Source organism: Procambarus clarkii, chromosome 11 (assembly GCF_040958095.1).
Source record: "Procambarus clarkii isolate CNS0578487 chromosome 11, FALCON_Pclarkii_2.0, whole genome shotgun sequence".
Taxonomy (NCBI): domain Eukaryota; kingdom Metazoa; phylum Arthropoda; class Malacostraca; order Decapoda; family Cambaridae; genus Procambarus; species Procambarus clarkii.
Genome location: NC_091160.1, coordinates 15638191 through 15666081, shown reverse-complemented (window position 1 = coordinate 15666081; position 27891 = coordinate 15638191). Strand labels below are relative to the sequence as shown.

General features: G+C 42.3%; 1 protein-coding gene across 1 annotated transcript; it reads left to right on the top strand.

Annotated features, from left to right (window-relative positions):
- Positions 1-26571, top strand: LOC138363401 (intraflagellar transport protein 70A-like). Its single transcript, XM_069322435.1, has 11 exons — positions 1-599; positions 1966-2157; positions 3080-3215; positions 6947-7111; positions 7552-7631; positions 8308-8496; positions 10645-10841; positions 11731-11941; positions 12302-12477; positions 23475-23570; positions 26373-26571. Exons 1-11 carry the CDS (start codon positions 423-425, stop codon positions 26536-26538), a joined length of 1785 nt encoding a protein of 594 aa, XP_069178536.1. The 5' UTR covers positions 1-422; the 3' UTR covers positions 26539-26571.
- Positions 26572-27891: the final 1320 nt, after the last annotated feature.

Genomic DNA, 27891 nt, shown 5'->3' with positions numbered 1-27891 from the left:
GTATTGCATGGTTTAAGGACTTTAATGACCAAAATAAAAGTACAGTATTGAGTAAAATTAAAGCACATTTGACTTGCAGAGATTTTTGTTATAATGGAGAACAACAGTACAAGAGAGAGAGAGAAAGTGCTACCAGTAGAGTACTCAGACAGCATCGTATATATAAATTGCAGTATATATATAAAGTACAATCAATTTGTTTTTAACAAACAAAAATATGAAATTTAAAACACACATTTTTTTTCTAAGATGTCAATTTTAAGTACAGACCAACATTGTGGTCTGTGATACGTACTACTGCACTGCACTGTGTACGTCTAATGAACAGTAGTACTGGCTGACATTATTTCATTACTGTATGTTGGATGAAAACATGCTTTGTAATTCGTTGAGTAATTCATCACAGAGTACCAAATTTTGTAATGCTGGTCATGGACTACTTGGCATTCTTTCAGTCACGTGCTGCATTGTCTCTCCTGGCCTACTGCTACTTCTACATGCAAGACTTTGTCAATGCTGCCAACTGCTATGAACACCTCACCATTATTTTTCCTGAGATTGAGGACTATCGCTTGTACTATGCACAGGCCTTATACCAGGTGATTATGTAGAGCGTTCCATCATAGGCCTTATACCAGGTGATTATGTACAGTGTTCCCTCATAGGCCTTATACCAGGTGATTATGTACAGTGTTCCATCATAGGCCTTATACCAGGTGATTATGTACAGTGTTCCATCATAGGCCTTATACCAGGTGATTATGTACAGTGTTCCATCATAGGCCTTATACCAGGTGATTATGTACAGTGTTCCATCATAGGCCTTATACCAGGTGATTATGTACAGTGTTCCATCATAGGCCTTATACCAGGTGATTATGTACAGTGTTCCATCATAGGCCTTATACCAGGTGATTATGTACACTGTGTCATCTGCTGTAATTATCAGATGTCTTGCTAGAGTAACATTCAATTCATAAAATATCTTTCATAAACAGTAGCATATACAAGTAAAGAAAATTATCTCAGTGCTTATACTACATGCAGAAGTTAATTAGTAAAGTAGAATATACATACAGTGGTACCTCGAATAACCAATGTAATCCATTCCGACGCCGTGCTCGTCATGTGAAATGCTCGTCTTTCAAAACAAATTTCCCCCATTTAACATATTGGAAATAAAAATAATCCGTTCCACCACCGAAAAACATCAATATGATATTAAATTTTTTAAATAATGGAACATCCTACCTGACATACGCTGAATGAACCGTTATAACATTTGTCCGTTTTTCAAATTTGTTCAATTTTGTTTTCATTTTTTATAGCAAAAGGTTCGGTGTTTGTCAGGTAGGCTGCTCCATGTTTCTTAAAAAAAAAAATGAGAAAAAAATTAACAAATTTGAAAAACGGACAAATGTAATAAAGGTTCGTTCAGTGTTTGTCAGGTAGGATGCTCCAATATGACAATCTTTCTTTGTTTCAGATGTGTTCAATTTGTTTTGTATTTTTCATTTATTTATTAATAATGGAGCAGCCTACCTGACAAACACTGAATAAACCTTTTTGACATTTGTTATTTTTTCAAATTTTTTCATTTATTTTTATTCTACAAAAAAAGTCAATGCTTTGCAACATCACAGCAGTCACCCTTTTACATCCCAGCATCATTAGCATCTTTAAACAAAACATAAATTTTATTTGCATCGACGGAGGCGTCTGAGAATGTGCGAGAAGTAGTGGGAACGCACCATGTGGTTTTCTCATTAATCAAACGACCGCTCGCCAATTGAGACAAATTGTCGGCGATCGGCGCGCTCGTTATTCAAAATGCTTGTAAATTGAGGCGCTTGTCACTCGAGGTTCCACTCTATTTTAAAATTGTCTTGAACATTTTAATTATATCATTTATTGATAAAGCAAGCCAGATAATTTTTTGTAATGCCTCTACACATCTCTTTTTAGGCATGTCTGTATGAAGAGGCAATGAAAGTGACTCATCAGATAGAGGCACCAGAGTATGCTGGCCGCATTACCAAGCTTCAGGCAGCCATCAAGTATGGAGAAGAGGACCTCCCAGGGGCCAAAAGCTTGGTAGATCAATGTCCCACAGATGACCCAGACACAGAAGTCAACCATGGATGTCTGCTGTATAAGGTCAGTTCAAGATATCTACTCTTAAATATTCAGAATTTTGTAGGGCAAAGTGTAGTACAAACATTCTCAACCTTAAAACTTTCACTCATTCAGTCCCATAGTTGTAGTGACTACCATGCCACATCACATCTCAGGCATCCTGCTGACTATACATGTAAGATACATGTCAAGGCAGAATTATTCACCCTACCAGCAACACCAAGGTCGACATCTTGCCTTGCTACCAGCCACCTTCCCATCTTGGATTGTCTTGTGAGCTAGCAGAGTTCCCGTTCCTAGGAGAACTTGCATTGACCAGTGTCCTACATATCATTTATATCATACCAATATATGTACCACTATTATTGCATTTCATGGTCCTTATCTGGTAACCCTTGTAGATCATTAAATAGTTAAGTACTTAATTACTGTTGGAGCTTGAAATGTAATTATTATAAACTGTATTACTGTTGGCAGATATTTAACCTTGTATAAATTGACATAAAGCAAGCATTACATAGACTATTGTCTATTTTATCGTGGGAGACTAGATCTAGTGACGTTTAATAATCGATAGAATCTGCCTACTTTTTAAATACAGTATGATCTCAGTAAAATTTCCACTGCTACTTTAACATATGCACTTCAATTCCTATTTTGGAGAAGGTATATTTTTCAATTATTTTTTGACCCAATTAAAGGGTCAATCATGCATCTATACAAAGTTAATATTTATATACATGTAAATACAGTATATAGCTGACTGATCAGCTGATGCGTTTCCTGAGTGAGTTCCCCCTTCCTTGTGCAGCAGCCTTATAAATAATCTTCCTTGGACATTTAAACTGACTTTGTCTTAAATAGTTTTAAAAGTGCTAAAAATATTAACACCATATTTCTATGTCCAGTATCGAATACGTATTAATATTGACATTAAATTTAGGAAGGACGGTATGAAGAAGCTTGTCAGAAGTTTGGCAATGCATTGCAAGTGGCCGGTTACCAGCCTCATTTATCATACAATATCTCGCTGTGTCACTATCGTCTCAAGCAGTTTGCTCCTGCCCTGAAGCATATTGGTAAGACCGCATGTATATGCTCATACTGTATATAAAGATATTTATATAAATATCTTTTCAAATGTGTAAATAGTGTAGTACAATTTTATTTATGAGCCATTAGCGGGACCACAGAGTTTAATTTTTGCATCCATATATAAGTACTGTAACATGTGCGTGATGTATAGTATTAACATTATAGTAGGGTGTTCGGCAGTGCATATGAATGTACATTTCTAAACCAACCAGTAACAAAATACAGGTGTTGTGCACATGTCAAATAAAATACTGTTCAGTAAATATATTTTCTTTCATGATGGTTAACATTGTACCATACAATCACAATCGACTTGATAATGGTCCAAGACGGACCAAAACATCATCGTCTCTTCAATTTCTAGTGTGTGGTTTGGTCAGCGTTATTCAGCCATGTTATTGTGACTTTTTTTTGCATTGTATCATACACTCGTGTTTCTGGGGAGGGCCCCTACGGCTCCCCGGAGCTATTCAGGCTGATGGGGATAGTCCTAACTTTTGGCAACAGTCGATGTGGGTGGAGTTCTAGGCCTACCGAAGACCACGGCCAGAACCTGGTCCCCTCAGAGAGGCACGAGGAGCAATGGCCTGTAGAAATGCACATGTGATTTTGGAGCATTCTATATCTGCCATCGACTGGGACAGGCACCCAGTAAGGTAAGTGCCTCAAAACAAACCCATATTCTGGTGAAACCAACAAAAATAATGAAACAAGTGGACAGAACTCCCCTAAGGGAAAACGAGCAAACAAGCATGGCGTCTTGTTTGCTGACGTCTGATGATGTTTGCTGATGTCTGCTGCTTTCCGGAGGGGTCCTTGGGTTGTTGATGCTTGGTTGGTCAGGTCGAGGGTGCATCATGTTTTATGTTCGGTTGTGGCCCTCCGTTGTTATTTGTGCGCCACGGCTTCTGTATCCGGGGACGCACTTTGGGCTGATCCGGTTTCTCTTTTTCCCTATTCGCGGGTACGGGTCTCTCAGGTCGTTCACAGGGTTATTAATTAACACTATCGCACTCCGTTGCCAACGTCCGTCGTCATGTATTTTTCTCCTGAGTCATCTCGGTTGCCTCCGTCTTGCGTCACTCATTAAAATACTGTAGTTGTTAAAAATTTCAATTTTATCCGATCAATCTGTGAGTGGTTTCAAAATGAGCGCCTTTAGATTGCACAAAATTTGATTTCAAAATGAAAGACGTGACGTGAAAATTGATGTCAGAACACTGGAAAGATATAAATAAATTTGTGGTGATGAGCGTCAAAAAGTATCCAAAAGTTAAAATATTTGCTAAAATTCCATTTATTATTCTATTATTATTCGACTAGTTTCAAAATGTGTGCCTTTATTTTGTGAATAATTTGATACCAAGATGAAACACGTAACACAAAAATTTATGTTATCAAACTGAACGAGTATATACACTAGTCTGCAGGTGTACCAATTGGTGCTCGTTCACGGGTAACTTGGCTGAATTTAGGCTTTGCTGGGGGAGTCATGCCGGGCTTTTAGACCTTATATGCATATACCCCTGTAGAGAATTCTATTGCAAACACAATGATACCAAAACGAACGACGTAGCACGAGAAATAAGGTGAGAAAACTGAAATGAGTATACACATTTTACGGATTTTGCATGCTCACGGGTAACTTTGCCGACTTTAGGCTTTGCTGTGGGGAGTCACAGAGGGCTTTTGGATCTTATATGCATATACCCCTGTAGGAAATTCTATTGCGAACACAATGACACCAAAACAAACGATGTAGCATGAGAATTAAGGTGAGAAAACTGAAACGAGTATACACTTTTTGGTGTCACCGCACGCTCGCCCACACCAAACGGTGCATGATGTCATTTCTGCGGCACACCCGCACGGAGTGCAATAGTGTTAAGTCTAGCCAGCCTGCGGCCTATCCCCATACCCATGACGTTCGTAAGTTTGCTGCTTTTGCTGCCATTTTTGGGAACATGCCTTGGGCTGACATTCGGGCACGGGGTTTTTGGTAGTTGAACAGGGTCCTGGCTGCACACTACTTCGTGAACGTTCCTGGGCCTAGTCGGGCCTGTGTCGCTTTGGATCGGCGGCTGCATCCTGTCTCGACTTCGAGTTGACGTGTGAAGCACCGACCGCCTCCTGGGTAAGTCCCCTTCTTCCTTAGTCTTTGGTGAAGTAGCTCCAGGGAGCTGTATGGACTCCTCCCAGAAAACCAGCGTTAAATGTAATGAAGCGCCATTTTCTGGGCGAGTCCTGGAGGCTCCCTGGCAACCCTCTCTCCGTCCGGTCAGCGGTTTTCGTGTGTTTTGATATCCAGCCTCGGAACTGAAGGTGTGGATCGCTGGCGTGTGTGTCTGAGGCTCCCCCTTTCCCCTCCCGGGAAGGGTGGAGCTGGGCAGACGTGCGGCGCGGCTCGTGTGGCGTCATGCTTGTTTGCTCGTTTTCCCCTTGGTGTTCTGTCCACTTGTTTCGTTATTTTCGTTGGTTTCACCAGAATAGGGGTTTGTTTTGAGGCGCTTACCTTTCTGGGTGCCTGTCCCAGTCGATGACAGACATAGAATACTCCAAAATCACCTGTGCATTTCTATAGGCCATTGCTCCTTGTGCCTTTCTGAGGGGGCCAGGTTCTGGCTGTGGTCCCCGGTAGGCCTAAAATGCCACCCACATCGACTGAGGCCAAAAGCTAGGACTATCTCTTATCAGCCTGGATAGCTCCGGGAAGCCTCCGGAACTCACCCTGAAAATGGCGTTTCATTACATTCAACGCTGGTTTTTTTCTGCAGCAGCATATCCTCTATGAATACTAGTGAATTACCTGTATTAATATTAACTCTTCCTTAACAATGCGTAGTATTACTTGTGAACCACCTGAAGACATGTGATATGTCTGCAATAATTCTTCAACAGGTCATCCTTTTATGGAAGAGAACTAGAAGAACAAAGTATCAGATATAGAGCAGATGTAAAATATCTGGCAGGTTCCATCCACTTGCCAGAGCGTAGTCCACAATGTACAAATAGAATAGATAGGTATTTCGCAAGAAATCCAGGAACAGCTCCATTGGTAATACTGCACTCTGCCATCTCCCCCACCATATTAAAACTGATTTGTGCCTAGTGCCTGATTTAAACTTGATTTCCAATTAAAGCGTTTTTATACAAGTACTGCATGTGAAAATATTATTTGGAAAATTTATGTTTTAGCCCCAAAATGTGACCTCTACAGAAAAGATAACTTTGACCGTTCCCACTGTCTCGCCTCATTCCCTTCATTAACCTACAGTTGCTAGGTTAATATTTACTTTAGTTTGCAACTAGTTTGCAAACTAAAGTAGTTTGCATTAGTCTTCAGTGTAGATAAGGACCAAGGTGAGAGTAGACTATTTGTTCAAGATGTTTTGCTTCTAAAGAATTTTATCATATCAAACACTGATGCACAGAGCAATAAATGGGAAATTGAGGAATGAATGAGCTCAGAGATGAAGATGGGTTGAAGTCAGTGAGGTACATGCATTACCATTTATATTTATGATCCCCCATGTTTCTCGCATTTACCTCATGAATAAAAGAACATTGTACATATTGCAGGCTAATATAAAGTTGTAATTTTTTTTTTGTACATCTACTGAATCATGAATACTTTTTCAAGAACAGATGTTAGGCATCATCTGGAGCAAAAGAAACTTTTGACACTACTTTGATTACCATTCTTATTTTATTACAGCTGACATAATTGAACGTGGTATTCGAGAGCATCCAGAGCTGAGTGTGGGTATGACCACTGAGGGTATTGAGGTGCGCAGTGTTGGCAACACCCTCACGCTGCACGAAACAGCGCTCATCGAAGCCTTCAATCTCAAGGCTGCTATAGAGTACCAGCTAAAAAATTGTGAGTCTTTGTTTCTTAAGAGTTATTATGTAGCACTGTGTCTACTGCCCTGTAGACACACATTTTGCTTTTGTCCTGTATAGCTTGTATATATTTTTTTCTTGAGCAAGATCATTAAGGTGCTTGAGTGTCTCGGAAGAATAATCAACCCGGCTGTTAATGATTGAAAGTGATTAATTCATAAAACACACAGCTTTGCATAATTCTCCTTTGACATCATACACTGATACATAGATAAGGTACAGTGCTGAATTTCTTATGCTTATTTATTTACAGTAATTTATTTACAAGGTACATTGGGTTGTGAGAGCTTGAGTATTACATTCTTGCAAAGCCTCTAACATGATTTGCATTTCAGTTTGAAGTAAGTTAGACTGAGATCTTTTCATAATGCAACATTTTAAAACAAAATGATCTTACACGGGCTCTTGCCAACCCAGTTGAGGCTGCTCGTGAAGCACTGACCGACATGCCTCCACGCTCAGAAGAAGAACTTGATGCTGTTACTCTCCATAATCAGGTATGTATATTGTAGTATGAATAATGTCCATTTCCAAAGTCCACTTCACAACAATCTGATATAGAGGATGTTACTCGAATAATTTTTTCCATCTTATCTGCGCGTGTTTGAAATATTGATGATTCAGCAGTAGAGCTAATTTTTATTAGCACTACTGTTGTTGTTGTTGTCACAACAATACTATTGTTGTTCACAGAGAATAATCACACTAATGGGACTACATCAGTGAAAAAATCCGTAGAAGCCATGATGAAGATTCGAACACCCAGTGCATAAGCTTGAATTTTCATCACGGCTTTTATGGATTTCCTGTTGTTGTTGTTTTGAATGTTGTCTCGAGTATCTTTAGGGGGCTAGAAATAGCCTAAGCTACTCTATCCCTTTGAGATCTATTTCTTTCTTATCTCAATAGACATACTTGAACTTGAATCAAGTGTCTTGTGTTAGCATTTAGCATTAACATTTATTAGGTACCTACCTTTGCACAATTATGAACGCTGCATTTATATAAAATACAATTTTCTTAAAGTAAAAATAAGCAAAGTGACAATTTGAAATAAACAGGGATGAATCACAAGAATAAATAAAAATAGAAATATTGGACATAACTAAAAAGGGTTAAATTAAAAAAAACTATAGAATATAAAATCAAATACAAATCTCTTTTCTTTCCTAGGCTTTGATGAACATGGAGACGAAGCCAACTGAAGGATTTGAGAAACTGCAATTCCTTTTGGGTCAAAATCCATTCCCTCCAGAAACCTTTGGTAACCTTCTCCTTCTCTACTGTAAATACGAGTATTATCATTTAGCAGCTGATGTCCTTGCAGAAAATGCTCATCTCACTTACAAATACCTAACACCAGTAAGTTGTTCAGTACTGCCTTTGTATTTATCTTGTATTCTGCTACCACCAGGGTTATTACTGGCACCACAGGTTTTTCTATTGCCAGGGCTTCTACTATCTCCAGGGCTTCTACTGTCACCAGGTGTTCTTCCATCACCAGGACTTCCACAATCACGAGAGACAGACAGACAGACAGACAGACAGACAGACAGACAGACAGACAGACAGACAGACAGACAGACAGACAGACAGACAGAGGGGAAAAAAAGAGCAGGATTAACAGGAAATGCACTGGACTGGGTACGGGAGCACTTGACGGACAGGAAACAAAGGGTCATAATCAGAGAAGATGAGTCTGGCTGGAGAGGTGAGGAAAGTGACATTTTACAGGGCTCTCTCCTAAGATCATTGCTGTTTATAATTTATGTAAATGATCTCGCAGAGAGAATATGATCGTATGTTTGTTTGCAGATGTTTGCAAAGTTTGAGGGGGTTAATAATTGAAGAGGACAGCAGAGTGCTGCAAGAAGACCTTAACACATTTGAGAAGTAGTAATTCCAGGCTACTGGAATTCAATCCAAATAAGTGAAGAATAATGAAAATGGGTAAGGGAGGTTATCTTGAGGTTATCTTGAGATGATTTCGGGGCTTAGTGTCCCCGCGGCCTGGTCCTCGACCAGGTCTCCACCCCCAGGAAGTAGCCCGTGACAGCTGACTAACTCCCAGGTACCTATTTACTGCTAGGTAACAGGGGCATCAGGGTGAAAGAAACTCTGCCCATTGTTTCTCGCCGGCGCCCGGGATCGAACCCAGGACCACAGGATCACGTGTCCAGTGTTCTGTCCGCTCAGCCACCTGCATTTAACTGTACCATAACGAGAAGGCAATTACAAAAAACAATAAAGAAAAAGCCTTGGGAGCAGACATAATCCCAATACTGGCACCAGAAGCTCATGTGAACAGGATAACATCAGCAGCATATAGGAAGTTAGCAAACATAAGAATGTCATTTTTAAGAATTAAAACAAGGAAGTCTCTCTGGTGCTTCCACTCTCACAGAGGCTTCCATTCTCACCAGGGCAGCTCCTGTCACTAAGGTATACAAATTTAGTAGAATTATGATTTATTTATGTTTGGTTTAAATTATAAGGCCTTATTGGCATGAAATTCAAGTCTTCTTTTGAAGATAGAGTTGTGGAAGACATGCAGAGCCTTCATGTTGCACTGTAAGCCTGTATGATGGTGTGTGCTAGGTAGTTCACGTCCACAGAGCTTCATGTAGCACTGTAAGCCTGTATGATGGTGTATGCTAGGTAGTTCACGTCCACAGAGCTTCATGTTGCACTGTAAGCCTGTATGATGGTGTGTGCTAGGTAGTTCACGTCCACAGAGCTTCATGTAGCACTGTAAGCCTGTATGATGGTGTGTGCTAGGTAGTTCACGTCCACAGAGCTTCATGTTGCACTGTAAGCCTGTATGATGGTGTGTGCTAGGTAGTTCACGTCCACAGAGCTTCATGTAGCACTGTAAGCCTGTATGATGGTGTATGCTAGGTAGTTTACGTCCACAGAGCTTCATGTAGCACTGTAAGCCTGTATGATGTATGCTAAGTAGTTCACATCCACCTAGAGCTTCATGTAGCAGAACAAACCCAGATAGATCTTCCTGAAATAATGTGAGTATACTGTACATAGAACTTGGCAGACTAACTTATGGTTGCCAATTTTAAAGCCAACCTCTAAGTACTTAGGAATCCACTGAAAATCAAAGTATTACTTAATATTGGAGTTGGTGTCACGTAATGTTCCATTAGACTTCTCTGCATTTCTTGGTTTCAGCCAAAGTGTGGTTGTGGTTGTGGCTGCGGACTGTCACCCTTGCTGTCGTCTTGTTGTCTAAAATGTTCATTGCATCATGTGCCTCTGTTTCACGTGAAATATTTTAATATTTATTGAGCATAATCATTACTCCTTGGAAATATGCATTCCTTTGTTTAAGGTAACAGAGTTAAATGCCAAGATCACAAATAATGGTGGAATGTGAATAGAACAATTTTGTTAATATTGTTCTGTGATGTGAACTACCAATTGAGCTCAAAAAAATGTTTTGGTTAGTAACTTTATGTATATAGATTGCTGCTTACAAATTTTATTTTAATATTTCAGCATCTCTTTGACTTTCTTGATGCCCTGATTACCCAACAAACTGCAGCATCGGAGGCATATCGCAAATTTGATGAACTAGGATCACGTCATATAGAGTTACTGCGGAAACTGACGAAGGTAGTACAGGAGGCTCGACAGAATCACGATGATGATCAAGTCAAGACTGCTGTCAATGAATATGAAGAGGTTTTGGAAAGGTATTCTTACATTGCTACAATACCAACGTCCCTCTCTATCCCCTCCTCCACCTCCCCCCCCTCTCTTTCTCCTCCTCCACCTCCCCTCTCTTCCTCCACCTCCCCTCTCTTCCCCTTCTCCCCTCTCTTCCCCTTCTCCACCTCCCCCTGGACCACCTCCCCTCTCTTCCCCTTCTTCCCTCTCTTCCCCTTCTCCACCTTCCCCCTCTCTCCCCTCCTCCACCTTCCCTCTCTTCTCCCTTCACCACCAGTTGATGAAGATTAACCCCCCTTAGCTGCTATCATCATTCATTGATTCACAGGGTAGTGCAGTTATCATATGACAAGGAAACAAAAGTGCCAAAAAATATTAAAAAATGTTCTTTTACAAACAGGGTGGTAGATGGTGGGAGCAAGTTAGGTGAGAAGATGGTAGATGCCAAAATCATTTCAATAATAATTGATTTCAGAGGCTAATAACGTTTCAAAGTGTTATACGACAAAGAGTACTGGGAAGACGGGACACCACAAGCATAGCTCTCATCCTGTAACTACATTTAGGTAATTACACACACATGAAACTCTTTAACTAGTCTACATAATTCCTATCTCACTGTTATAAGAATTGTATTGTCTGCATACATCACGTTTGTCAAACAGTATTCCAATTATTCATATTAGGCCTACACTAGGTTTACATCCCTCTCTAACATTCTTGACTTCACCTCCTTAATGAACCTCTCCTTACATTTAAAAATATTACTTTTCATGTAAAATGTGTATAAACATTTCTCTTTTGTTGTTATATGTTTAAGGTTTTTAAACTTTTCCCTTTTGTTTTTAAATGACATTTGAGAATGCAGTATTTATTTATTTATTTTTGTAAGTGTTGTATTTTCAATATTTTCAGGTACATTCCAGTCTTGATGGCTCAGGCAAGGATATATTGGGATATGGAAAACTATTCCCAAGTCGAGAAAATTTTCCGGAAGTCAGTCGAGTTCTGCAATGAATCTGATGTTTGGAAGTTGAATGTAGCCCATGTTCTATTTATGCAAGAGAACAAATTCAAGGAAGCTACTGGGTTTTATGAACCCATTGTGAAGAAGAATTATGACAATGTAAGGATATGTTAAATGTACAGTAATTGGGAAAATTATGCATATACAGTAGGTTTATTCTGAATAATTTTTGCTTTATTCCAAGGTGTATAATTGTTTAGATTTGGGTGCTATTTTATTTCAAGGAAATAGTATTTGTTTAGAAGTACAGTAATACTGTAGTGATGCCATTGCTGGCCGTATGAGAGAATGTACCTGAATTACTGGTAGCAAGAAACACTGTAGGAAGAGAAAATAGTGTTGCTACAGAAAATAGTGTTATATACACCTGATGAGTGCCAGCTGATGAGTTGTATATAACAGCAAGCATAGTTACTGAAGAGAAGGTTTACCGTGATCTGATGAGTGTGTTCTCCACAGATTCTGAATGTGAGTGCCATTGTTCTGGCCAACCTGTGCGTCTCTTATATCATGACCAGTCAGAATGAGGAAGCTGAGGAGCTCATGAGGAAGATTGAGAAAGAGGAGGAACAATTGGCCTATGAGGATCCAGAGAAGAAGATATATCACTTGTGTATTGTTAATCTTGTTATAGGGTAAGTCTCATCAGATAATCTTTACACACAAAATATATTTATGTTCAATTCACAAGTTTATCCAGCAAGCAAAATCTTATTGAATAATATTTTATTAGTACAAAATAAATAGGTAGTGTAAAAATCCTTGACTGATTGAGTTACTTTTTCTGTTGCATTGTGTGCACCTTTCAACAGTAAATAAGATCCTGTGTGTGTGTGTTAGAAGGGAAGGTTGATGTACGGTGAGGCAAGATAACACGTTAGCACCGATACCAACAAAAATACTTTTCAAGTGGCCCCGGCAGGTTTGTAATGGTGCTAAAGTTTCACTAGTCAACATTCAGTACAGCCCAGATGGATTGTTAGCAGTCCATTCATAACAATTTAAATTAGGTCCAGGTCCAACGGCTCTCAGTAATTATCAGTTGGCCTACTTGGGTATCTTGAGGTTATCTTGAGATGATTTTGGGGCTTTAATGTCCCCGCGGCCCGGTCCTCGACCAGGCCTCCATCCCCAGGAAGCAGCCCGTGACAGCTGACTAACACCCAGGTACCTATTTTACTGCTAGGTAACAGGGGCATAGGGTGAAAGAAACTCTGCCCATTGTTTCTTGCCGGCACCTGGGATTGAACCCAGGACCACAGGATCACAAGTCCAGCGTGCTGTCCGCTCGGCCGACCGGCTCCCTAAATCAGGGTAACTGATTTGATGAGAACAAAACAGCAGCATTTCAGATACCTCCAGGCCTACACACCCAGGCAATCCCACATACTTTGTGACATCATAAAACAGACAAGAATCAGAGTGGGTACAGCCAACATGTTGACTTAGAAATGCACTTTCATATATAGTAACTCAAAACCTGACTTCTCAACTATCTCATTTGACTTCTTCCTTAGATTAGAATATTCAACAAAAGAAATGGTAAATAAATAAGTGGAAAGACCCTGTTGGTACAGAGCAGTGCACAAGGAATGCTGTAGGGCAAGCAGCATGGCACCCAGACTAATAGAACCTAGAGATCAAGAACCACTGCAGGCACTACAGAGGATTAGCTCAGGGGGGAAAAGAACCTATCCAAAACCCCACACACACTAAAAATCCAGGCAAGGGATCTTAGGAAAGTATTATTTTACTTTGTGCAAATTGTGCTTCAAAATCTACATGGCCAAATCATGGAGCAAAACATTGAAGAGAAGAAAGAGTGTATATAGCATCCTTCCTCAAAACACGACCTCAACCCTAAGATTAACCTACAATCACCAACTAATGAATAAGTTGGGAGATAATTCATTTTGTCAGGGAACAGGCAGCATGTGTATGTATATATCTTAGGCTGGTATCAGGGTGTCCTCGCTTCCAGGTTGAACTACTGAACCTTCCCCAACTCCACAACTGTTAACTAACTCCTGGGTACCTATTTACTGCTAAGTGAATAGAGGCATTAGGTAAAAAGAAATGTGCCCAATTATTTCAGTCCCACCTGGGATTCTCAATTGAGTCAAGAATGACATAATTGTACTAGATGTGGCAATAACTGGAAAACATGGACTTAGGTGTTAAGAAAAGCCTATCTAAAACCACTATGCTGTGAAGAACCCCAAAAATGTCTCCAAAAGGCTCCATGACAAAGCAGATGATTCATACAAAATGAAGAATGCCAGACTTGAATGAAGAGAAAGCTCCTGATGTAGAGCATATCTCATGTTGTGTCAGGCGACCGGTCCAACGTCCAAGCAGGATCTAATTAAATAGTAGAGCAGTAAGAAAAAGCTTACCCGAGGTGATACGGCTGACCAGAGTTTAAAGCTGTAATGAAGCTGCAAAGGCAAAGCAAAGCTGTTAACAGCTAGGGAGTTAACAGGGAGCCTGTCGGCCGAGCGGACATCACGCTGGATTTGTGATCCTGTGGTCCCGGGTTCAATCCCGGGCGCCGGTGAGAAACAATGGGCAGAGTTTCTTTCACCCTATGCCCCTGTTACCTAGCAGTAAAATAGGTACCTGGGTGTTAGTCAGCTGTCACGGGCTGCTTCCTGTGGGTGGAGGCCTGGTCGAGGACCGGGCCGCGAGGACACTAAAAAAAGCCCCGAAATCATCTCAAGATAACCTCAAGATAACCTCAAGATAACCTAGCTATAGTATTAGGGAAAATACTGATCCTCAAAGTAAACCTGATCAGGAAATCCATAATAAGAGCAACAGGAAGAAAAGACAAACACCAGAAATAAATAAATAAATAAATAAATAAAAGCAAATGCCACACTACCTCATTCTGTTTTCCAGAAGATTTTTGGAATTTTCGGGGGGAGGGGATGTGATATAAGCCTAACGTGTAGGAATACACTCGGGCTTCCTGTCCCCGACAATTGTTTTTTTTCGGGGGGGGGAGCCCCTTCGTCTCCCCGGAGCTTACTAGGCTGATATGCTAATGTCAGACATTGGCATCAGTCATGTGTATGGAGTTCTGTGGGTCTGCAGGGACTACGAGCCAGAACCTGGCCCCCTCAGAGAGGCATGGGGAGCAATGGCCTATAGAAACCCCCGTGTGGTTGGAAGCATTCTATGTCTGCCATCGACCGGGTCAGGCACCTAGAAAGGTAAGCATCCCAAAACAAACCCCTATTCCGGTGAAAATATTGCTACCAAAAGCCGAACAACTGGATAGAACTCCCCTAAAAGAAACGAGCATGACGTCACACACCACCACACCGCTTTCTGCGCAGCTCCTCCCTCCCCAGGAGGGGGAAAGGGGAGCACCAGACCCCCCTTCCCACGCCAGCTATCCACCCATCAGTTCTTAGGCTGATGCTAGAGGTGGAGGTCATGTGTTTGGCTCCAGCTTTTCCAGCACCGTGCTTTGAGTGTGGTGCTGTCATCTGGGGGGGTGCGAGAGCCAGGAGTTATTCTTCAGTAGTCGGGCTGCATGCACCTAGGGTTATCATCCCTAGGTGCCCTGTAAGTACAGCCCTTGGGGCTTGGGGTTACCTTCCACAAGTTCCTCAGGGTCTGTCTCTGCTAAGCAGTATTACTGTTTGGTTTTCGGCTGCCCTTTGGGTGCTGGGGGGTTTTGTCTTCCAGGTTTACCTTAGGGTAAGAGGCAGTTTGCACTGGTGGGGCGCCGGGTACTGCGTAGCTTGTTTTCACCACTTACAGTGACCGGATCTGTTCCTTGGGGTACATCATCCTCTTGCGGGGTTTTGTTTTCGCCTTGTTGGGGGGTCTGCCTTGTTTCCCCCTTTTTTGTGCCTGACCTGTGCACGGTTTTTTATGGTGGTGCCCCCTGCTAGGTCCCTGTGAGTGTACACGTCCCTGGGGTTCAGCTTTAGACAGTTGTTTGGTAGTTTTGGGTGCCGGTTAGCAGTACCCTGCCTGGGATTACCTGGGCATGAGTTTCCGTTAAGTGCTCAGGACCCTGGGAAACCCCTAGGGGGTGCGTGGTTCTGATGGATGTGTTCCCGGAGTACCCCTTCGCTTTGTGCGAGTTCGAGGGTTGCTCGGTCCCCTTGACTCAGGGTGACCCTCACGGTTTTTACCTTAGTCACGCTGCCTGTTGGATCGGTGACACCTTCGACCCGGAGTCATGCGAGTTCTGTTGCTTGCTAGTGACTCGGTTTACCCAATTTCAAGATGATGTTCTACGGTACAGGCGGCACAGGTGTTGCATGCTCGTTTTAGGTTATTGCAGCGTGCTTGGGTGGTTGTTCGCCCGAATCCCCTGAGGCTGCCCCGTTTTGCTTATAGGGACCTGGACTTGAGGGGTGAGGGTCGCTTCGACCTTGGTTCAGTCCACACCCCTCATCTTTTCCCTGCTGTGGTGCGTCCTGGGCCCCCCCCCCCTCCCTGTGCTTCTGGCCCATAGTACCTGAGGGTTTTGGGATCAAGGCAGGGTTTAGATGGTCTTGAGTCTCTAGCGATCTTGAGGGATGCCCCTTCCGGTGTGGAGACGGAGGCATTCGAGTCCGATCTCCCTGCCGAAGCCTCTGGGTCTGACCAGTGGGCCCCCTTCTGTTCGGCTTACTCGGCTGCACTGGCTTTTTCTTTAGGGGGCTGGTGCTCTAGGGGATGACTCGGCCCCGGGTCCTGAGGAGGGGGATCTTGGGGCTGGGGTGGATGTGACTTGGGGGCCTTGCGCCCTGCCTGGGTTTTTCTACCCTCGGAGCAGGGCTTATTATTACAAGGAGTGGGGGTTCTCTTCTTCCCCCCTCTGCATACGAGTTGGATTTGGCATCTGCCCCTCCCCTTGTTCCCACGGGTGTGTCAGTTTCCGTCTTTCTGGAGGTTTATGGCTTCCCGCATCCAACCGTCTGCAGTGCGGGCAGCCCTCGCTCCTTACCTCCTGCGTGACCCAGATTACATCTCGGTGATGGATCCATTGTCTTTCAGGTTTGGGAATTCGTTCTCTTTCTGGGTCCGTTATGAGGTTCCGGAGTCGTCCTGGCTGACGGACTGAACTATTTTTGCCTTGGAGGCTTGGCATTCTTTCTGTCGTTCCTGCACGCTTGAGTGGCGCGAGGTCTTGATGGTTGTTCAGGTTTTCCTGGGGAGAGGGGGGGCTGACCATGAGGACCTCAATGAGTGCTTGTTTGCTCCTGCCCTTTCCTGGGATGTTGGCGTTCAGCAGCTCCATGTGCAGGTTCCCTCCCTGTCGACTGTGCAGGTGGCCGAGGACTTGCGTACCCCAGGCCTCTTGGTTTCGGCTTTGCGCTTCTTTTCCCTCCTGGAGCTGTCTTCGGACTGGCTTGGGGAGGATGTGGGGGCACTCGGGGCCATTCCGGGGTCTGGTGCCTTGGTCTCGGCGGTGCACGCGTCGTCTGCCTTGTTGAAGCTGCTTGCGCCGATCTTACGGGATGCGGTTTTCCTGTTCTACTCTTTCCGGCTCGCGTGTTGGCAGGCGTGGCTTGCCTCCTCTTTGGAAATGGCCTGGGCCCTGGCTCTTAGGATGTCTTCGCCTTTTTGTCCTTTGCTTTATGCTCCTTCGGCCGTGGTGCAGTATATTCAGGCTGCTTTGGCCAGTTGCCGTCCTATGTCTGACTTATTGGTTCACCAGGGGTCCCGGGGAGGTCGTGCCAGGACTCGGGGTTCCACTCATCGTGGTAGGACACTGGTGCCCGTTTCGGGTTCAGCTCTGCCTTCAGATCCGCCTTCGTCTGGTCAGCATGGTGCTTGCTCTGTGTGAGGTTCTAGGTCTCGTAAGGGGCGCCGGCCCTTTCACTGTTCGCTCCATTGACAGGGCGATGGGGGTCGAGGCTTGTGCTGTTCGCTCACACCTGGTCCCATGATTTGTGGGCACTTCGAGTCGTTTCCTTCAGCCTGTGGTGGTGTTGGGTGGCCCCCTTTTCCTTTGGGGGGTTCGGGGCTGGTGGGGCTGGTGGGGAAGGCCTCTTCTCCTGCACTCCATCACTTCATCTTGGAGTGGGTTGCTTGGGCGTCAACGAAACAACGTCATGCCTCAGACTGAGCTACGACATGGTAAATTGGGAATTGTGTAAAATCCTGGTTTGTGTCTCGGAGAGGCTGCAGGATCCAAGTAAGTTCAGTAGAACTTCTGGTTGCAATTCTTTTACAGTGTTGTAGCTCAGTTGATTAAGGCAGCGTCTGGAATGCTCTCGGATGTAGGTTCGAATCCTCGTCACGACCCTTGTGGATTTGTTCATTAGAACGTGTCTGTTTCTGCACTCGCCTGTGTAAATATAAAAGTGAAGGAAAGGCTTAGAAGTGAACCAGTGTTCTTTAGTGAATATGTGAATATGTTCTCCAATGACACTCCAGCACCATTATCATCCTGCAGAATTCCTTTTAAAAGTATCCTTCTGAGCCACTGTTAGTGTTCTCTTATCTTACTCAACTGCATATCATCCATTGCTTCAGACATTAGATCTTATATTAGGTAGCAGCTAAAGAAGATAGTACTTACCTAGTTGTGCTTGCAGGGGTTCAGCTTTGACTCTTTGGGCCCACTTCTCAACAGTCAATCAACTGGTAATTACCTAAGCATAGTTACAGGATGAGAGCTACGCTCGTGGTGTCCCGTCTACCCAGCACTCTGTCATATAACACTGAAACTACTGACGGTCTTGGCCTCCACCACCTTCTCACTTAACTTGTTCCAACCATCTACCACTCTGTTTGCAAAAGGGAATTTTCTTATATTTCTTCAGCATCTTTGTTTAGTTAGTTTAAATCTATGACCTCTTGTTCTTGAAGTTCCAGGTCTCGGGAAATCTTCCCTATCGATTTTATCAATTCCTGTTACTATTTTGTACGTAGTGATCATATCACGTCTTTTTCTTCTATATTCTAGTTTTGGTATATTTAATGCCTCTAACCTCTCCTTGTAGCTCTTGCCCTTCAGTTCTGGGAGCCACTTAATAGCATGTCTTTGCACCTTTTCCAGTTTATTGATGTGCTTCTTAACCCTCAAACCGCGCATATCATATATAAATGATATCAGTGACAAAACCGAAACCGCGCACATCATTTATATATGATTTCGTGTCTAGCGCTATAATTTAAACGCCACGCCTGGGATAGAGGCAGCTATAGTACAGCCACGACCGATAGTTGCCAGATGCCACCTAGAAAAAAATCCAGGCCAACATTCTTGGGTGTTACAGCGTCAGTATTGAGCAAGCCACCAAGGCTGGCGCACGCAGCACGAGCTCACAGCACCGCTGTTCAGCTTGTGACCACAGCATCGCCTACAAATACCATAATATAAATGATACTGCTATTATTTAGCAGTGATAGTATTACTGAAGCCCCCTGACTGTGATAAAACTGACCAGGATTCTAATAATAGCAGGATTGTGGTGATATTTAGCGCTGTGCTCCATGGAGGGAGGAGTAATGCTGTGGGAGGGAGGGTTGTGGCGTCGTTTTCTGACTGTGTGTGGCCACCATTTATTGACTGCACTCACCATACCAGTTTAGTGGTTCACCATGGTGAACACAAATGTAGATACTTATATATAACGTGTGTATAGTGTGAGATAACAGCGAGAGGAGTAGGTTGGGAGCCGCCATTTTGGTGAGGGAGGAGCGTCGTCTGCACGACTTGGCATGGTGTTTACTGATGGCCACTATGGTCTTTGGGCACCATACCAGCTTATTTGTTCAGGTATGGTGAATAAAACAGGTAGATATTTATATATAATGTGTGTATATAGCGTAATAATACCACAAACAATATTGTTGGATGACAAATATTAGTGCGTCTGGCCTTGAGGGCGGCCGCCGATCAGCTGACTGTGTGAGTAGCTACATCTTATGGCCTTCACTCACCATACAAGCTTAGATGTACAGTTATGGTGAACAAAACATGTAAATACGTATATATAACGTCTGTGTATAGTGAATAAATACAAAAGAGTATTGTGGGAGGTGAATGAGGGTGAGTGAGGTGGTGTTGAGGGAGGGAGTGGCAGTGAGTGGCTCGCTGGTGTTTGGTGTTTCACTCCTCGTTGCTTTTTGACTCACAAGACCAACTTAGTAGTTCGTTATGGTGTACAAAACATGCAAATACTTATATATAACCTGTGTATATAGTGTAACAACAGCAAAACTATTTGTTTATTGTTTTATGAACATAATAATTGAATCACTAATATGCACACCATAATTTTGAGTACAGCGATGGTTCACACATTTTATAATATAAATATACCACAATTCACTGTATGGAATAATATTACTGCAAAAAAACTAAGAAAAAATCAGAGACATTGAAATAATTAGGTAATAATATATTTGTGGCAACTGCCGTCTGACAGCTCGGGCGGAGTAGACCTCGTCTGGCGAAGGCTCTGCCAACGCCCCTTTTTTGCCACACTTCCCTACCCTATTGCGGCTAAAATATGCCACCTACGATTTTTTTGTTATTTTTTCCGTGATCAGGGAACAAAAATGAACACTTCTATAAGACGAAAGAATTTTTTGGAATTTTTTTTTTGTTGCGCCTGTGGGTGTGAATTCCATTTGGGCCCCTAGCGGTTTGAGGGTTAAGATATGGGCACCACACAACCGCTGCATATTCTAGCTTTGGCCTAACAAAAGTCGTGAACAATTTCTTTAGTATATCGCCATCCATGTATTTAAAAGCAATTCTGAAGTTAGAAAGCGTGGCATAAGCTCCTCGCACAACGTTCTTTATGTGGTCCTCAGGTGATAGTTTTCTATCTAGAACCACTCCTAGATTTTTCTTTATCAGAATTCTTTACAGATTTCTCACATAATTTATAGGTTGTGTGGGGTCTATGTTCTCCTAATCCATATTCCATAACATGGCATTGATTTACATTAAATTCCATTTGCCAAGTGGTGCTCCATATACTTATTTTGTCTAGGTCTTCTTGAAGGATATAACAATCATCTAAGTTTCTTATCCTTCCTATTATCTTAGCATCATCAGCAAACATGTTCATATAATTCTGTATTCCATCTGGTAGATCATTTATGTAGACACTGAACATTACCGGTGCAAGAACTGAACCCTGTGGTACTCCACTTGTGACATTTCTCCAGTCCATTAATAAATTGGAGTAATTTGGGGATTCAAACCAGTATTCCATTCACTGGGGCTCTAGGAGACTCGAACCATGTTCTGTGTGAGGCAGAAGCTCTATCGATCGAGCTATTGAGTAGTTACTCGATTGCTTTTCAGTTACTTACAGTAACTGTATACCATGTATATACATGGTATATATATACTTGGTGTACAGGTTCCTGGGCCTATTAGGCTCTTATCATATTTACATTTGAAACTGTGCATGGAATCTGCCTCCATCACATCACTTTCCAATGCATTTCATTTGTTAACTACTCTGACACTAAAAAAAAAGTTCTTTCTAGTGTGTCTATTGCTCATTTGGTGCTCAATTTCCACCTGTGCTCACCTAATTGTGCTTGCGGAGGTAGAGCTTTGGCTCTTTGGTCCCGCCTCTCAACCATCAATCAACTGATGTACAGATTCCTGAGCCTACTGGGCTCTATCATATCTACATTTAAAACTGTGTATGGAGTCAGCCTCCACCACGTCACTGCCTAATGCATTCCACCTGTTAACTACTCTGACACTGAAAGTTCTTTCTAACGTCCCTGTCCCCCGTGTCCCCTAGTGTGTGTGTGTGCCCCTCTTGTGTTAAATAAATTGTCTTTATCTATCCTATCAATTCCTCTGAGAATCTTTTTTATGGTGATCATGTCTCCTATAACTCTTCTTTCTTTCAGGGACTTGAGGTTTAGTTTTCGTTGTCTCTCCTCGTAGCTCATACCCCTCAGCTCGGGTACTAGTCTGGTGGCAAACCTCTGAACCTTTTCCAATGTTTGTCTTGTGCTTGACAAGATACGGTCTCCATGCTGGATCTGCATACTCCAGAATTGGTCTGGCATATGTGGTATACAATGATTCCTTACACAAATTTCTAAAGGCCGTTCTTATGTTGGCCAACCTGGTACATACTGCTGATGATATCCTCTTGATTTGGGTTTCAGGGGACAGGTCTGGCATGATATCAACCTCCAGGTCTTTCTCTGATTCTTGAATTCCATCTCACAAATGATACCCTGTATCTGGCCTCCTGGGGCCAGATTCACGAAAGCACTTACGCAAGCATTTACGAACGTGTACATCTTTCCTCACTCTTTGACGGCTTTGGTTGCCTTTATTAAACAGTTTACAAGCATAAAAACTTCCCATTCAGCTGTTGTTATTGTTATAAACAGCCTCCTGGTGCTTCCGAGCTCATTAATTGTTTGATAATTGGAAACAAAGCTGTCAAAGATTGAGAAAAGATGTACAGGTTCGTAAGTGTTTGCGTAAGTACTTTCATGAATCTGGCCCCTGCTCCCTACACCTATCTTCATTACTTTATACTTGCTCAGGTTAAACCCTAACAACCATTTGTTGGACCATTCCTTCAATTTGTCTAGGTCATCTTGAAGCCTCATGCTGTCCTCTGTCTTAATCCTTCTCATAATTTTGACATCATCGGCAAACATTGAGAGGAATGAGGCTATACCCTCTGGAAGATCATTTATGTATACAGTATCAGAAACAGGATAGGTCCGAGTACAGAATCCTGTGGGACTCCACTGGTGACTTCACGCTACTCTGAAGAGTCAATCCTCAGAGTAACTCTGCTTCCTATTACTTAAGTACTCCCTTATCACTGGAGCACCCTACCAGTTACTCCTGCCCGTTTCTCCAACTTATAAACAATCTCTTATTGGGTATTTTCCGACAGTCCAAGAAAATGCAGTCTGCCCATTTTCTCTTTCTTGCTTAATCTTTGTAACCTGGTTGTAGAATTTTCTTTAACCTGTGAGGCAAAGTTTGCCATCCCTGAGCTCATGTTAGGCAGTGTGTCACATAGTTCCTTCTCTCCAGATGTACTACTAGGTTTTTCTCGCAATCTTGTCCATCACCTTGCATGGTATACAAGTTAAGGACACTGGCCTGTAGTTCAGTGCCTCTTGTCTGTCACCCTTTTTGTATATTGGGACTACATTAGCTGTCTTCCATATTTCTGGTATGTCTTCCGTTTCCATAGACTCTCTCTCTCACATCATTGTGTGGGGGCAACCTAAGTGCTACTGCACACTTTTTCAGTACCTATGGCGAGATTTCGTCCAGACCAACAGCCTTTCTCACATCCAGTTCCAACAGATGCCTCTTACTTTCGAACCATTCCAAGGCTGCCTAGTTTATTGTGATCTCTTATGAGTTCTTCACACACCTCTTTGTCATTCTCTGTGTACCTGTTCTCACCTGTTCTCAGTTTCATCACCTGTTCTTTCACTGTAGCTCAGTGTTCATATATAAACCTGTGACAACCATAAGGTCGCCATTCTTACAAACAAAATACTGATTACAATTGAAAGATTTCCATGCACTGTATAATGTTTTCCTCTTAATGTGTATAATGCTGCAAATGCTACATAATATGTTAAATAACATTTACAGTGACGAGCAGTTTCTGTATATGTAACCCAAGGTAATGAAAACCTGATTTCGCAGGACACTGTATTGTGCCAAAGGCAATTATGAGTTCGGCATCTCGCGAGTGATCAAGAGTCTTGAGCCTTACAACAAGAAGCTGGGAACAGACACTTGGTCAGTATCTTATGAATACTTTAGTTACTGGCTAATTCTGGCCACATCGAGGCTGACTGATATTTTTGGTGTAAATTACCACTTTACTGATACTATGCATATGGTACTGTATAGTATTCTGAACTAATGAATACATAGGTTAGAATAATGTATCATTCATTCATCCACAAAATCATTTGGGTGTTATATAATTCATGATTGAAAGAGAGAAAATAGTACATATTTATTTTATAAAACTTATTGATAGCAGAGTTATGTTTCTTAAAATAAATTGAAAAAGCAAAATTATTTACTCAAAAGTACTTAGTCTCATAAAATAAAAGTCTAGAAATCAAAGGTACTGAGGAAATACCGCCTATGTTTTACCAACTCTCTACATCGTAGGGAGCTTGTTCAACCTCACAAGCTGGCTGTGAATGTTAAAGTAATATACAGTACATAATAATAATAATAATAATACAGTACCTTATAAAATAAATTATTATTATCATGGGGGATCCAATTCAAAATACAATATATCAATATACAGTGGAGCCTCGCTTTTCGAATTTTTTGGTTTTCGAGCTCAATATCTTTGAAAAATTTGACTTGGTACTCATAGTTTGCCTCAGTGTTTGAGTTTGTTGATATACATATGTGCCGACCGAGCACATGGTGCACTGCAGCTTACCAGTGACTCCCGCCTAGTGACGACCGTGCTTGAATTCCTTGTGAAGAATTTTATTGTTTTTGTGCTTTTTTGGTTTCTGAACATAAAAGTTCTTATTATATATCATGCCATGTATTCCAAGAAAATCAGTGGTAAAGTTCAACCTAAGAAAATAGTTGTAAGGATGATGATAGAGGAAAACAAGAGATCATTCTTTGTGAGACAATGTGATATCTCACCACAGACAAGTGTTAAAAATTAGGGGGGGGGGGGGGAAAGTGTCTATAGACAGATTCTTAGTAAGACATGCAAGCAGTGAGCCACAACCAGGTCCTAGTGGTATGCCTGTAAAACATAAAAGAGAGAGAGTACCCTACAAATGTTATCACTGTGGTTATAATGGAAGGGGACTCCCCTTCTAAACACTAACACCTCTCCTCCTCCCCCTCCCTCACTGTCTTTCATACACTAACAAGAGTCCTCAATAAAGGTAAGGTACCTATGAGTATTATTCTGTATTAAATGTATTTTTTAGTTAATATTTTGTGGGTGTGGAACGGATTAATTCAATTTACATTATTTCTTATAAGAAAATTCGTTTCGGTGTTGAATTTTTGCTTTTCGAATAGTCTCTGGGAATGGATTAAATTTTAAAGCTGAGGTGCCACTGTATGTATTTACAGCTTTCATCAAGCAACCAACCATGCACAGCATGATAAATAACTGAGAAAATGCTGCAGCTTGAACATCACTTGATAAAGAAAAGAAGAAGGACCGGCCAAGGAGCCAGGAAGTTACGAATCCTCAAAAGAAGGCACCGAGTTCTCCTGTAAAGGACAGGGTAGCAAGTCCCACACAGACGATGGGAGAAGTAGACAGATCTAGCCTGGGCTCTGCTCAGTCGGCAATGCCCTCCGGGGCAAAAAACTGACCCTCACCCTCCAACATATTTGACACCAGAACCTGTTAAGTCAAATGATGAACAGCCACTGTTGGGGAACCAGAAGTGAGCAGCCCCTTTCTGGTTGGTCAGACTCCTGAATCTTCTTTGACATGGATAGTGTTATATAGCCATACTGGCTTGACAAAAAAGAGCTAATTATATCTCATGCTGTGAAGACATGCCAACAGAAGAAAATTAATAAAAGTCACTTTTATGCAAACACCTTGTTGTGACCCAAACTATACTTGCCCCTATACCTGGGAGTTGTTCTACTTCCCAAGCCAGGACTAACCAGCCACTATTGAAACATTCAGCACATATACTATTGTGTGCTTACCCGGTGTTTGCACATTTGTAGTGTCATCCAGTGGGGATGTTTTCCCACATCTAAATGTGAATACAAATACAGTGGTACCTCAGTTTTCATATTTAATCTGTTCCCAGAGACAGTACGAAAACCGAAATGAATTTTCCCATAAGAAATAATGTAAATCAAATTAATCCGTTCCACACCCCAAAATATATTAACTAAAAAATACATTTTATACTAAATAATACTCTTAGGTGCTTTACCTTTATTGAGGACTCTTGTTGGCATATGGAAGGCAGTGAGGAAGGGGGGGAGGAGGGGAGGTGTTAGTGTTTAGAAGGGGAGTCCCCTTCCATTATAACAGCAGTGATGACATTTGTGGGGTACTCTCTCTCTCTTATGTTTTGCAGGCATACTACTAGGACCTGGTTGTGGCTCACTGCTTGCTTGCCTTACAAAGAATCTGTCTATAGACACTTGTTTTTCCCTACGTTTTAACACGTGTCTGTAGTGAGACATCACATTGTCTCACTATGAATGATCTGTTGTTTTTCCTCTATCATCATCCTCACAACCCATGTTGTGATATATAAGAACTTTTATGTTCAGAAACCAAAAAAAAACACAGAAACAATTAAATTCTAAACAAAGAATTCAAACGCGATCATCACCAGGAGGGAGACACTGGTAAACTGAAGTGCCACATGCTCGGTGGACCCATACGTGTATAAACATACCGAAAACCGAATCAAATAATGAGTACTGAATCAAATTTTTTGAAGAAATTGAGTATGAGAACCGAAAAATAACGAAAACCGAGGTTCCACTGTACAGTATTTGTTTTCTCTAGTATGTACTTGTATATGCTAATACTGTATTAACAGTTATCTTTATTTCCAGGTATTATGCCAAGAGGTGTTTTCTCTCCCTCATTGAGAACTTGGCCAAGCACATGATAACTGTGAAGGACTCGGTTATTCAGGAGTGTATACAGTTCCTGGAGCACTGTGAAGGTGAGACATTTCACACTAACATGGTAGCTTATCCTGTAACTACATTCAGATAATTACATTTAGATAATTACCTTCTCACCGTGTCTTACATGGACGGCACTCACTGTGCAGTAGTACTTAGTCTAAGCTGCTTGCTCACAGCTACCAAGCACAAGGAGAAAGGCAGACATGAAGGAAGCAAGGGAGGAAAGGAAGAATGGTAGGGAGAAAGGAAAGAAGTGGAGGAAGGGAGAAATGAATGAAGGTAAGGAAGGAGGGAGAAATGAATGAAGTTAGGGAAAAATGGAGGAAGAAAGGGAGAATTGAAAAAGGGAAGAAAGGAAATAAGAATTTTAGGGAGAAAAGAAGGGAAGGAGGGAGAAAAGGGAAAGTGGGTTCAGGTTCCTGGCAAACTAAAGTAAATCCCAGTTGGTTTTATTCCAGTTTTGGACTTGGTTGTGCCTTATTTGGGACTCTTGGTTGTTGTGGCTGTCCATGCCCCCAAAAGCTTTGCTCTGTTGGCATCTTTATCACCACCAAGTGACTCGATAGTTTGTCGAGTGGTTGTGCAGGAGCTTGAACTTTGCATGTGTCGTTTTCTCACTGGGCCAAATTTAGCTCCGAGCGTTGTACTCTTCCACCTCTCCTGTGGCTGGTGGGTTTGGGCCTCGCCCACCCTTCATCTCCTCTTGCTTCTCTGGCTTTCTCTTCAGGCCTTTCAGGGTTCAGTTCCATGGCAGCATCTTTCCCCATCACTCGGTGTGTTCACAAGCGCCTCATATCAGGGTTGGAGCTTCATGATCAGTGCTTACCCGACTACCTAGGGTCAGTAGTTGGGTCTGTTCCTTCGAATGCATAGTACAGTGCATGAGTTTGTGATTGTGTGCATGCCCTGCAGAGGATTTAGTTTCCAGCATGCTCTGTGCTCCGGCTCCACTCCACCTGCTCCCTTGTGGTTCATTGTCTAAATCATGGGGGATTCGCTTCAGTCCCTGCTATTGTGGAGTTGGATGCTTCGTGTAGCTCAGTTTCTGGCTTCTCAGGGTTTAGTTCTCTTGTGTGGTTCACATGCAGGTTCTCTCTTTTCCCAGTTCTATAAAGTGGACTGTCAATGACATGTCAGGATGGAACCATTGCCTTCTCTCCTATATGGCTCCATTCCATGATTGCAAGGCTCTTGCAGTAGATGCCTTTGGCTGGACTGGTCGAGACTGGTGTTGTCCAGACTGGAGTTGTACTTGGGGAGGGTTTCTAGCACTTCTGAATCCGTCTTTCAGCAGATCAGCCTGGCAATGTACCTTGATGGTTAGACCTATGTTGTACATGTCTGGAGTTTTTTTTTTTTTTGTATGTGCAGCTGTTGCCATTTGTATGGCAAGTAGGAAGCTAGGTTGTTGATGAACCACCATCTTCACAGCAGCCATATG